The 11,764-nt window shown below is 52.8% G+C and overlaps 1 protein-coding gene across 4 annotated transcripts; it reads right to left on the reverse strand.

The window, feature by feature from the left end:
* Positions 1 to 466: 466 nt before the first annotated feature.
* Positions 467 to 11,676, reverse strand: CNGA2 (cyclic nucleotide gated channel subunit alpha 2). 4 transcript variants are annotated; one of them, XM_052813897.1, is made up of 7 exons: positions 9,879 to 11,676; positions 8,575 to 8,731; positions 8,281 to 8,391; positions 7,594 to 7,764; positions 5,089 to 5,196; positions 4,537 to 4,643; positions 467 to 3,846 (listed from the first exon to the last, which is right to left on the reverse strand). In XM_052813897.1, the coding sequence occupies exons 2-7, from the start codon at positions 8,685 to 8,687 to the stop codon at positions 2,426 to 2,428; spliced, it is 2,031 nt and encodes a 676-aa protein (XP_052669857.1). In that variant the 5' UTR covers positions 8,688 to 8,731; positions 9,879 to 11,676; the 3' UTR covers positions 467 to 2,425. The 4 variants fall into 4 exon arrangements, with proteins under 4 accessions (XP_052669857.1, XP_052669862.1, XP_052669861.1 ...); XM_052813902.1 differs by lacking the exons at positions 8,281 to 8,391; positions 8,575 to 8,731; positions 9,879 to 11,676 and adding an exon at positions 6,862 to 6,959 and having other exon boundaries at positions 7,643 to 7,727; XM_052813901.1 differs by lacking the exons at positions 8,281 to 8,391; positions 8,575 to 8,731; positions 9,879 to 11,676 and adding an exon at positions 6,862 to 6,959 and having other exon boundaries at positions 7,594 to 7,681.
* Between the last annotated feature and the right edge of the window lie 88 nt (positions 11,677 to 11,764).

Raw genomic sequence — 11,764 nt, forward strand, 5'->3', positions numbered from 1 at the left:
GGCTCTCCGCACCTGCCGAAACGCGAGTGGCTGCGAACCCACAGCCCGCACGGAGGGACCGGCGTCCAGCCCCCTGCAGCCCCGGGGCCGCGGGCGGCCGCCGGCCCTGGGTGCCGCCGGCCCTGGGTGCCCGCCGGCCCTGGGTGCCGCCGCCGTTCCGCGGCCGCTCCGCGGTTCACAGCACCCTCTCCTGGCTCCCTCCCCGCATCCGCAGGGCGACGGCGGCGGGGGTGGGTGCTCGCCCGCCGCGGGTCCCCCGGCGGAGCTGGGCTGGGAGGGGGGGTTCTGCCCGCCCGCACCCTCCCCGCCTGCCGCAGGCAAAGAACGAGCGGCAAATTCAGGAGCGGTAAGTCACCGGAAAGGGGAAAGCTGGGAGCCAGGGCTCTTGGTGTTAGAAGAAAAAGCAGAGCAGAAACCACCGCAGATTCAGCCAAAATCATCTTAGTAATAAAAAAAAACCCCGAAACACAGAAACCCTACACTTTAATTTACAGATGACAAAAACCTTTTTATCTTACCCCAAATTCTCATTTTGGTAATTTAACCTTCCCTCCCCCACCAATTCCAAAAAACAAGGCCATTATTTTTAAATGGAAAATTCTCATACAAAATGGAGAGAGGCAGTCTTACGTTGGAGGGAAAAGAAAGGACAAAGCAAATACCCTCAGTTTTCCACGATGAACCTTTCCGGGTTGATACCTCCCCATGTGTCGTCCCATTATTTTAGCCAAACTATTGGCTGAATTTGACCCAGAACATTAATTCCTCCAAAATTCCCTTCTCCACCAACTATTCTCCTCCTTGGAAACCAGCCCCAGCCCACCCCATGGACCCAGTGGGCAGGAGCAGGAGGTCCCAGATGCCTACACGCAGGTCAGGGCAAGCTACACGACAGAAGCAAGCACTAAGGTTGCGTGCCCCAGTCCCAGCACCTGTTCAGTACTGTTAGGCATGGGTAGCATTACTGCTTGTGCTGAGGCTGCTGTTGCTTGCAGGGTTTTGGTGGCCTTTCCTGCACTGCACCCCTCACCAACAAGCTGCTCACACTGTGGAGCCTGCAGGGCTGCAGCACAGCCTGGCAGATCTTTGCCAGCGCATGCGATGGTGTCATGTTTTCACCCTTGCACATGTGTCCCCATGGCTCAGCCACTCATTTCTCCTCCAGAAGGCAACTGGCCTGCAAAGCCCCCAAACTCCCACTGAGTACAAGAAAACCTCCTGCCTAAGAAAATAAATGTGTTCTGCACTCTCTCTCTGAGCTACCCACAGCCAAGCAAATACAGGCACAGTTGGGTCCCACCACTGCTTTGTTCTTTAAAAATGTCTCATTTCAGTCAAACCCTTCCTGGCACATCTGGCCATCATTAGCTGGATGAGAGACAATCACTGTCTTCCTTCTGCACAAAGCACAACAGGTGCTGTCGGGCCAGCGAGCCGCCGTCTTTACCTCTGTATTGTACTTGTCATCCAAGATATCCATAGCCCAAATGGAAATCATGCTGCCTCCACAGCGGGAGGGCTTGGGAATGCTGTCCCCCAGGAAGGTGCAGTGCTTGGGGTACCGAGCCACCTGCACCAGATGCCCTTTGACAGCACCAAATATAGCAGAGGGAAAAGAGGCAGGCAGGAAGATGGCAGCTGCCTACCCTTCCAGCTAGATGTCCAGCCTCAGTGTGGGTGGTGGAGATGACCTAGGTAGTGACAATGACCCAGACAAGCCTCTCCATTTGCAGACATAAGAGGCACAGATTGGGCCGTCTTAGTTGAGTTTTGGTATTTTGCAGGTAAGGAGTCTCTCAGTACAGACTGGGTGTCTGCAGACACTCAGTGAAGAGTATTTACCTAAAGCAAGTTACAAAGGCCCAACCCAAAATGCATTTGTAAATATCTGGCTTGTGTTTCGGTCTCTGTCGTTGGGGTGGTTTTGTTATCTGCAAGGAATGCGGAATCTTCCAAAGCCCATCTGCTCCTTTGTCCCTGTGTGGATGGGTAGGTGGCACATGGCAGGCTCAGTCCACTATGACTCTGTGTCTTCTCAACATACGTGGGAGGTCAGCGTGTCCAGGTACCCCTCCATGCAAGGTTCATGTCCCACTTTCTATTAAGGCAAATAGGAGGAAGGAGGTGTGATAGGCACAGAACTTTTGCAGAAGCTGGAAGGAAATGTTAGCAGTGGCATTAGCCATTCTCCTCTTTTTAGTGATCAAAGTCCAAGGTCTCAGATCAAGGCAACAAGAAAAGGGACAGGCCAGAGGAGGAGCTAGGACCATCACCTGACTTGGAGCCATCTCAGGAGCTGCCATCAAGGCAGTGGCAGCAGCAGTGCTAAGGACCTGAAAGAAGTCACAGTATCTGCCTTGTGAAATAGCAAACACTGTCTCAGCACAAGGCCAGACATCATCTAGCTGATCTCTGCATCCCCTCATTACATCTCACCAGGTAAATCTTTCTCCTCATCCTCAAGCAGACTGTCTGAACTATCAGAGAAGAAGTCCTCCAGATCCTGCTGCCTTATCTTGGACTCCAGAACAGTGATGCGCTGCTTGAGCTTCATCTGGGCATCATTGTACTCTGTCAGGAGCCGGCCAAAGCGGGTGTGCAGTGTGTCCAGGTTCAAGGCCAGCCTGTCCAGTTTCTCCTCCATGCTAATCCCTTCCGTGCTTGCCTCTGCAGCTGACTCATCCAGCAGCCCTTCCTTGATCAGGATCTCCCGGCCACGCTCCTCCAAGACCTTTTTGGCATCAGGATACTCTGTGACTGCTTCCATAAGATCTTCCTTTGACAGGCAGAAGAGATCAGAGTAGCCCAAGCTACGGATGTTGGCTGTGCGCCTGTTGCCCATTTTGCTCCCTTTAATGTTGAGGATGCTGATCTCACCAAAGCAGCCTCCTGCCGTGAGCAAAGCATACTGTGTCATTCCATCATCTGCCACCACAGCCAGCTTCCCCTCTTTGATGATGTACATCTCTTTCCCAATGTCTCCTTTCCGGCAAATGTAATCCCCTGGGCTGAACACCTGAGGGCGAAGCTTCAGCACCAGCTCCACCAGTAGACCTGCCTCACAGTCCTGGAAAATCCTCACTTTCTTCAGTGTCTCCAGGTGAACGTTGATGGCAATCTCTGCCCTTAACTTATCAGGGAGATTCTTGAGGACTTCCCGTTCATCTACTGCCTTCTTGTTGGTCCAGAGGTAGTCAAACCACTTGATGACTTTGGTTTCCATATCTTTGCTCACCTTGCGGAACTGCATGTAGTGTTTGATGGCATCAATTTTTGCCTGGAACTCTGCCCTGGTGGCATTCATTTTGGATATCATGGATCCCACATTCCCCACAATGGTGGCAAAGATGAGGACACCGATGAGGAAATCGAAGATCACAAAGAGGTACTCTTCATCACGCACTGGGGGAGGGGTCTCTCCAATGGTAGTCAAAGTCAACGTAGACCAGTAGAGACAGTAGATGTACTCCCGGGTCAGATACCCATATTCAGGGTCTGTGATGTTGGGATAGACCCAGGTGTCTGCTCCAAAGCCTACGGCCTTGGAGATGGCATAATAAATGCATGCATTCCAGTGGATGATGACCAGGATGTAAAGAACCAAGTTGCTGATGCGGAAGATGTTAGGGTGGCTGGTTCTGGTCTCAGTCCTATCAAAGAACTCAAACATGCGGGAGAAGTGCAGTAGCCTGTTGAAACGCAATTCAGGGCAGTGTAATCCCACAGCAAAGTATGCCAGGTCTGTGGGCAGGATGGAGATAACATCCAGCTTGAACTGTAAGGTGTGGATGTAGTTATCCCGTAACTTCTTCAGGTCCTTAACCAGGAGGCCCTGTTCCAAGAAACCTAACAGAGAAGCAAATGACAGAATTATCTTGCCTTATGTTCAACTCTTCTGCAGGCTTTGCAAGCACTTCTGAGAAACATTTTATGGTATGCCATGCACATGTGTGCATATATACACAAGATCATCCAAGTACTACCAGTTCCACCTGATCTACTCAGTTTACAGGCTTTTGTTATCACTCAAGCCCTTCATCTGGCAAAAGCCACCTAAAGATATCACTAAGGGATTTAGTCTGTTGCCATGAAGAAATGGGGACACAAAGGTTTCCATCCCCCAGATCATGAATTATTGCAGTTCCAACAGAAAACGTACAGCCACCTGCCGTGTTCCGAGAACATTAAATTCTACCATTTTTCCGTGTAGGTAATTAATTAGCTGAACTGATGCAAAATCAGAGATACAGACCTTCAACCATGCCCGAATACTAACAGTAATGCAGGTAATTTTGTACAATTATTCAAAGGTGAAGTTGAAAGCTGGGATGATTAATCTTTCATTCTGAAACTTACTTCGTTTCTCAGATCTTTTAATTAGATTCTTTCTCTGGAGACTGCTTCGTACTTGCGAGTGTCAAGGTAGACAAAATCCTCCTTCTAATGGAGCTGTAGTGTAGGCCTCTCCCTTGCTTATCTCCACTTTTAGGGGATTCAAGCAAAGCACTCACAAACCAGGATGCTGCTTCTGCTTACCTGTGCGCAGGTGGATCACTATGTCCCCAATGTAGATAGAGTCCGAGATGTAGTCTAACACCAGCCAGAGGACAACATAGGTCTTTTGCAGGTCATTGAAGCAAGCCCTGGAGGAAGGTCATAAAATAGGGTGGTGAGACCAACACATCTCCATTATCATCTCCAATTATTACAGCTGAATATAGGCTGATTCTGAGGCTCCTGACTCTACAACAGAGATTGGCCACTTGCCCCTCTTCTCCTAGAGATTAAAATGCCCTTCTCTGAAAAATCCGACCTCCCTTGACGTAGGTAAAGCAACTTCTTGAAACCACGTCCCAAATGCACCTTGCAGCTTTACCCAGAGATCATGGTCCTTTCCAACCAGGGCCACAGAATGGATGCTCTGCATTTACACTGCAGAAGTCACAGTGATAGCGGGGAGTCCCTTTCCTTTAGGTTCCCACCAGCCCCAGCACCACTAGTATCAGTTGTCTGATCCTGGCTGAGCCATAACAACCATGTGAACAGGAGGATTAGAGGAGACAGGGACCCTACAACCTCCCAGCTCACCTGGCTACGAGCAAGCACCAGTTATAGAGGACAGGAACTGCAATGACAGCCAGCCAACGGTAATACCAGTCCCCTGCAGGGTCCACCACAAAGATCTGCCATTTTTTCCTGGAAGCAGAGAGAAGCCAGAGCTGGCAACGTACGAATAAAGGGCTAAGCATAGAAAATAGGGTTGGAAGGGAACCATCCGAGCCACATCCTTCAGCCCTTGCACTAGACTGGCTCAAACATAGCTGCAGCTTGAGTGCCAGTCTATAAGCTAAAACCAATCCCAGCAGTGCTAAGCAAAAATGTCCAGCACTGTTTAAGCTCCTTTATTCCCAAAACTGGGCTCAGTAAGGTATCAGAAGAGGAAACTGTAGGACAGTAAGGCAAAGCAGGTGGCCTACATGCACACAGCACCCCAGTGGCAGAGCCAGAAACAGTTGTATGGAAGAGGGTGATCAGAAAACTTCTCGTTACATGACATTGCCTCTCCCAGATGAGGTATGGATTGGTGCCAGATAGATCTTAAGAAAAGATTAGAGCAGGAAGGAAAGTGTGCTGCAGATCAGTGGGAGCACCAGGAGGGAATGCCCAAACCCCAGAGCAGCAACCCAGGGGGCAGCTGGCATTGCAAGGCTGCCACCACAATGCTGCTCGCAGCTGCCTGCCTGCACTCTGCTCAGTCCTGGGTCCAGCCTTTGAACTGCTCCCAAGTGTTTGATCCTGCTCATCTTGGGACTCTGAGATAAGATGTGTGTGCTGCAGTCACCAGATCTCACTGGAGAAGCCATGGAAGAGAAAGTCTGCAGCTGGGCTGATAGGCTTAGCTGCTGCAGTGTGGTAGGGCAAAACTCCCTCTTCCTCTCCCTCCTTCCCTCCCTTCCAGCTTTTGAACATGCAAAACTCCCTCCAGTGATAGGAAAAAAACAACCCACTTGCCAACAGATTCCCCCTGTCTACCCCACTGCTTCAGACAGCTTCAAAAGCAAAACCTCTGCCTTGAAGTCTCCTTCCCCAGCGGCACAGGCAGCAGCACCTGCATTGCCCGGAGTGTGTGGAGTGGTACTCGGTGCAAAGCCAGCGGCATTCCTTCACATTCGCTCTGGGTACAGCCACAGGCAAGCAGATGGTCCAACCTCCCCATTAAAAGTGCTTATCTTTTGCTCAGAAAGTACGACTTAAATGTTTTTTTGAGAAAGGGACTCTCTGCTCCCTGGGATGTACAGCATCAACACATGGGAAGCACTGACTCACCTGCAGCCAGCCAGTACTGTTCTAACACCCACAAGCACTAATAACCTCAATAACGGTGTTTAATTACATTGGTAATTTCAGCTTTAAATCACCAGTACTGCCCACGACAGGTGGCCAGAGTCACTGACATTACGCTGACAGCAGAGCCAGGGCTGGAAAACCAGGGCTCTGGGTTAACCCAGGAAGAGGGAGTAATCATCTGCCTCTTCCCAAAGGCTTTGCACCCAAGCCTGCAACTATGGAGGCTCCCATGGCCATGAACAGCAGCTCATGTTTAGAGTTACCAGACTCAGGGCTCTTCTTACCTGCGGAGCTGAGGACCTACAAAACAGCAGAAGTTACCGCCATCTCCCCAGGAGCCCACTGGCACCAAGCAGCCCTTTCACAGCATGCTTCAGCTCCCTCTGATAATTAACAAGCTCCCCTTAATCTCACAGGGCAGAATGGTTTTTTCCATGACTAGTAAAGACTCAGATACAAGGCTCAGATATTTTTCTCCTACAGAAAACAATTATTTCTTGGTGTTTTAATTACCATGTATAATGGTAGGGTCCAGAGTAGTCCATGAGCTTTGCCCTTTAATTAGCCAGCAGAAGAAAAGCCAGGTTATTACTTTTCACCAGGAGCGTGAGCTGAGGAGATGAAAGGGCTGGATATGAAAGAGCCTTTACAGAAAGCTGCCATCACAGTGTCTGCTCTCAGCGGGGCATGGGCAGCAAACACACTCCCCTCATCTCCCTTCATCCTGCAGATGATGAATGAGACTGGCAAATCCCATGCGTTTGTGCTTGCTGTGGTCTCCTGGGCAGACACCCCACATCCCTTGGCTTGTCCCCAGCTCCTCATAAGCACAAGCTGAAGGCGCATCTCTTTACAGACCCAGGGCTGGTTCCAAATGCCAACCCTAGTGTTGAACTGCTCTGAAAACGGGGAGGTCTGCTAGCTGTCACAAGCCATGCAATGTGTCTTTCCTGCCAGGGCATGGACCAGGGGAGGAAGACCACATGGGTGAGGGACAGGCCAGGTCTTTTCCACAGGGACAGACTACCGGGTCCTGTGTGCCTGCACAACAGCCCAGCAAAGCCAGGCTGGCTGCCAGGACGGTGGCTGGAGAGGGCAGGGAGGACTCTTCTCACCACTGCGTCCTACCTCCCCCTTTCCCATCCTCATCCACCTCCATTAGCCATCACTGCTGGGGGCCCCCGAGCACTGTGCACAGCTGATCTCCAGCCAAGAGCGGCTGAGGCCACAGGAAAGGGACCCTACTTTTTGTTTTCCTCCTCGGTCTCCTCATCCTCTAGATCGTTCCCAGCACCTGCAGCCACTGTCTGGAGCTCAGGGCCCTGGAAGCGCTCAAGGAAGGGGTCTGGCCTTTGCTGCTCCTCGTGCAAGCTCTTGTTGGCCCAGTCCCTCAGCACCAGCACCAGTCGGACTATCCTGGATGGGGGAGAGAGGCAGAGTCAGGAGGAGACTGGAGAGCAAGGAGAAGCAAAAGCTTGAGAGCAAGTGGGGGCTACAGCTGAGAAGAAAACTCTCACAGCTTCCTCTCAAGTCCAAACATTTCCTTTTTCCCCCCTTGTAGTGATGGTCTGGGACCAAGAATATATGAGCAAGAAAGCCCACCCTGGCAGAGTCCCACAGCTCCTTCCCCAATCCTGCTGCCGTTCCCTCAGGGACATGAGGAATGTGTGGGTGACTGGGGCAGAGTGAGGCTGCCTGCAAGGGAAAGGAGCCCCCGAGCCCTCCCGGGGCCCCAGAGGTGATGGAGCTGTCCCCTCCCGCAGCCCCCTCCGCGGGCACCAGGGCACACAGAGCAGCATTCACAGACGCTGGTCCCTGCAACCCTTGAATGCCATACAGCAGGAGAGGATCCTGAACCCATGCAAGCCCCCAGTGACAAAGCCAGGCACAAAAGGCTCAGGCTCACCCCAGGCCAGCAGCACACACAGGTACCTGGCCAAGGCTCGCCTGCCTTGGAAAGCGGGGGCAGCCGGCTGCTCCCCCCCATCCGGAGGACGCCCTCTCTGCAGCTCTGAGGAGGTGTCATCCTGGGTTGAGCTGGTCCTGCAGTGGGGAAAAGGGGGTTCACAGCCACACCGTGCCATCATGGCACCTGCCCACAGCCAGATGAGGTGGAGCAAGCAGGCAACTGAGGACCATGCCAGGTCTCAGCAGACACACCGAACTGGCCTTCCTCTCCCCTGCCCCACCGCTGCCTCCCTCAACCAAACCAGGGACAAGTCTGACCTCCTGGTGCTGAGCCCCGTGCCCTCTGTGTCACCATCCTCTCGGGCTTGGGCGGGCGGGCAGGGATGGCAGTCTGCTGGTGAGCTGTGCAGACCATTACTCTTGGCAGTCATCCTCCATGCGAGGAGACCATGGGCACACACCCTGGCCCAGAGGCCTGCAAAGAGCAGAAAACAGCCACAGGAAGAGCCATGCGGGACACGTCACGTGGTTTGAACACAGAGGTACAGCACAGCATAGGAAGAGAGGGTCAAACGCCACGGGATGTGCCCACGCCATGTTTTCCACCACCAGCTGTCGCTGATGCTGCAGTAAGAGTCCTGCGGAGCATTTCACCCTCCCCGAGAGATCCCACATCTGCCTGTGGCCCATGAAAGATGCTCTCCTCATTGTTCAGGCTCCTCAGCCATTGCCAGGGCAACAGCATTGCCAGCGAGCTGTGCCATAACAACAAGCCCACGGCTCTCGCACCACTGCCTGCCCGAGGACAAGAAAATAGACCCATAAGGAATGTAAGCACAAGGCCAGCCCTGGCAGGGAGATGATGCTGTGCAGCAGCACGGGGTAGACTTTGCGTGTACAAGGGTGTTTGTGCCTGAGCAACCGTCTCCCTTCCCCAGGGCACTGCAACTTACTGGTGGTCTGCCCAGAGAGCCCCACCTCTCATCACCACAGCAATCTCCCCTGCATTGGAAATTAACATTTTCTATTTAAAAAGACCCTTGCTGAGGTTCCTGCTGGCAGGAGCTACCATCTGGTTTCAGAGAGCATCAGAGAAGACCCTACATTAATACGTGGAGGCTGCTGTGGAGCTGTTAAGTGGGGAATTTCATCAGGGTTTATCTAAAAAGTGAGAGATGCCCACGGGTCTTACCCAGCTCCAGCATCCTGTGCAGCCCTCACTGTTCTGTTGCACCCTAGTATAGATCACACCGTGCAAAAGCACCTCACTGAAACACAGACTTGCACATGCATGGACACAAAGGCACACAGGCATTGCCCAGCCCTACCTAGATCACGTACTCCCACCCTGGCCGCCCTGCCTGCTCCCCCCAGGGCACAGTATGCCCTCCATACCCACAATGTATGGATAAGGCAGGTTCCTGGAGACAACCCACTCATGCTCTCACACAGCGCAGCCCATGGCCGAGGCTCCGCTTGGGCAAGGCAATGCCTTGTACACCTCTACCAACACACAAAGACTATATCCACGCTGCACACACAGGGACAGTCATGCAAGCCCGACCAAGCCACCTCCCTGGGGCAGCAGAGTCACTGCCAAGAATCTACCACTGTCTACTTACAACCCTGGCGTCCCCCGAAGCCTTCAACACTTGGCTGCTGCCTAACATGGGCTAGCAGGGTTGGCTGGGGAGCATCCCTGCCCTGGGAGCCTCCCAAGCTGTCTCCGGACTACTCGGGCTTTTAAAACACACGTAGAGCTGCAAAGCAAAGCTAGCACAAGCTGCCTGCACGCCTGCCCTTCTCCCCTGCCTAAGCAGAGAAGCAGGTGAGGTGCCCGGGCAGCAGCGGTGCACAGGGAGGATACACACGCGTGCGTGTGTGTGTCTCATCACAACAGCACGCCCATCCCCTGAGCATCCTTGATGCCCAGAGCAGCAAGGCGCACTTCAGAGGAGTTAATAGCAGCCAGCTTTGTGTCTGGGGGATAAAAGGGGAGGAGGGAAATGTGCTGCTCAGGGAAGCTCCATTTCCCCACCCACACGTCCCCTTCTCCCTCTGTCACCTCCTTGGTGGCTGGAGGGACCCCAGACATCTCTCAGGGCAGAGCCCAGCTGGAGATTGCAGCCGTCCTGAGCAGCTCTGGGTCCAGCAGCTCCCGAGTCCCCAGCAAACCTTGGGGAAGGATCACTGCCCACTCAGGGACAGGCACAGGTAGCAGAGCCCCAGCTGGGCTCAGGTCCTGCTGCGTGAGGGAATGCACTGGCATTGCCTCCTGGGCCAACATCTTCTGCTCCCCTCCCAGGCCTCTACCCTAGGGAAAAACAAAGCTGGTGACTATTTCTCTGCTTCACAGGCTGTGCCACAGCTACTGCTATGATGGGAAATTTGCAGAAGTAGCCACATTTTAACACCCTCCCATCCAGTTACCTCTTCTCACGCTCAGGGAACAGGAAACCAAACGTGCTGCTCTGGAGTCCTGGTGAAGAGAGATGCAGAGTTTGAAGATGATCATGAAATGCATCTTTCACCGATTTCTGCCCTCATATTTTGTTCACAAAGTCATTCTAATAACCAGTTAGCAAAAAATTTGCATCCCCAAGGCAATAAGGAAGAGGGTAATTTTTACCCCCTTCCTCCAGCATCTGGCCCCTTGCAGTGGCTGAGGCTGGATCAGTCCCTGTCGTGCACATAGAGTCCTGCACCATGCGCATGGCTGATTTGAAAGCACCAGCACTGGAGTCCCTTGCTATCAAAGCTTTACCTTTTTTTTTTTTTTTACTCCAAAGCCTTAAATTCCACTTATTCTGATCTCACTGAAAACCTGGACAGCAAGGAGCCCGAAAGAAGAAACGGAATTTTTGCAGCCTTGGCCAGGGCTGCTGGCAGCATTGGGTGCTTCCTGGGTGAGCACCCAGGAACACGGGATGCATCGCCGTGCTCTTGTCCCCACGCCACAGACCCCAGCACTGGGGACAGATCACAGACCAGGAGCCCCTGCAGCAGCATGTGTCCTCCTTCCACCTCTCCTTTTGCTCCCTGCCTGCAGTTGCCTTCGAAGGCCACATGGGAACTCCAGGAGCTGCTCCCTCACAGCTCCCTCGAGCACCATATTGCACAAGACGCTTTATTTTCCATACACGTTGTTGTGGCAGTGACCCTAGGAGACACCCAGCCCTGCCACATGTGCTGCCCTGGGACAAAGAAGAGCCAGGAGGAGGAAGCAGGGAAGAGAGAAAGGAAATAAATAAAAGCATCACACCCCAACAGGAATGGCATTAACCAGAAACTCTCCTCCTCCAGATCACCCCCAGCCAGGGTGGCCGGCATGCGTGTTTTACACCAGCAGGCCAAACGGCCTGTAGCTCTAGAGATGTCAGTAAGCCAGCCCCCGATTAAATAAGCATGTGTGGCTGAGACATCCAGCACCAGGTCAGGGTCCTGCTGCCGAAGGAATAAATCTTACCTGTTCCCATCCACTGGGATACTAGGATCAGACTCCATGGTT

Source organism: Harpia harpyja, chromosome 18, assembly GCF_026419915.1.
Source record: "Harpia harpyja isolate bHarHar1 chromosome 18, bHarHar1 primary haplotype, whole genome shotgun sequence".
Classification (NCBI taxonomy): Eukaryota; Metazoa; Chordata; class Aves; order Accipitriformes; family Accipitridae; genus Harpia; species Harpia harpyja.

Excerpts from the sequence above, each read along its gene's own strand:
- CNGA2 (XM_052813897.1), bottom strand. The coding sequence starts at position 8,687 with ATGACTGCCAAGAGTAATGGTCTGCACAGCTCACCAGCAGACTGCCAT. Across the intron at positions 7,765-8,280 it reads GGCAGGCGAGCCTTGGCCAG|GATAGTCCGACTGGTGCTGG; the intron begins GTACCTGTGTGT and ends TCCCCCATCCAG. Across the intron at positions 3,847-4,536 it reads AGTGATCCACCTGCGCACAG|GTTTCTTGGAACAGGGCCTC; the intron begins GTAAGCAGAAGC and ends CTTCTCTGTTAG.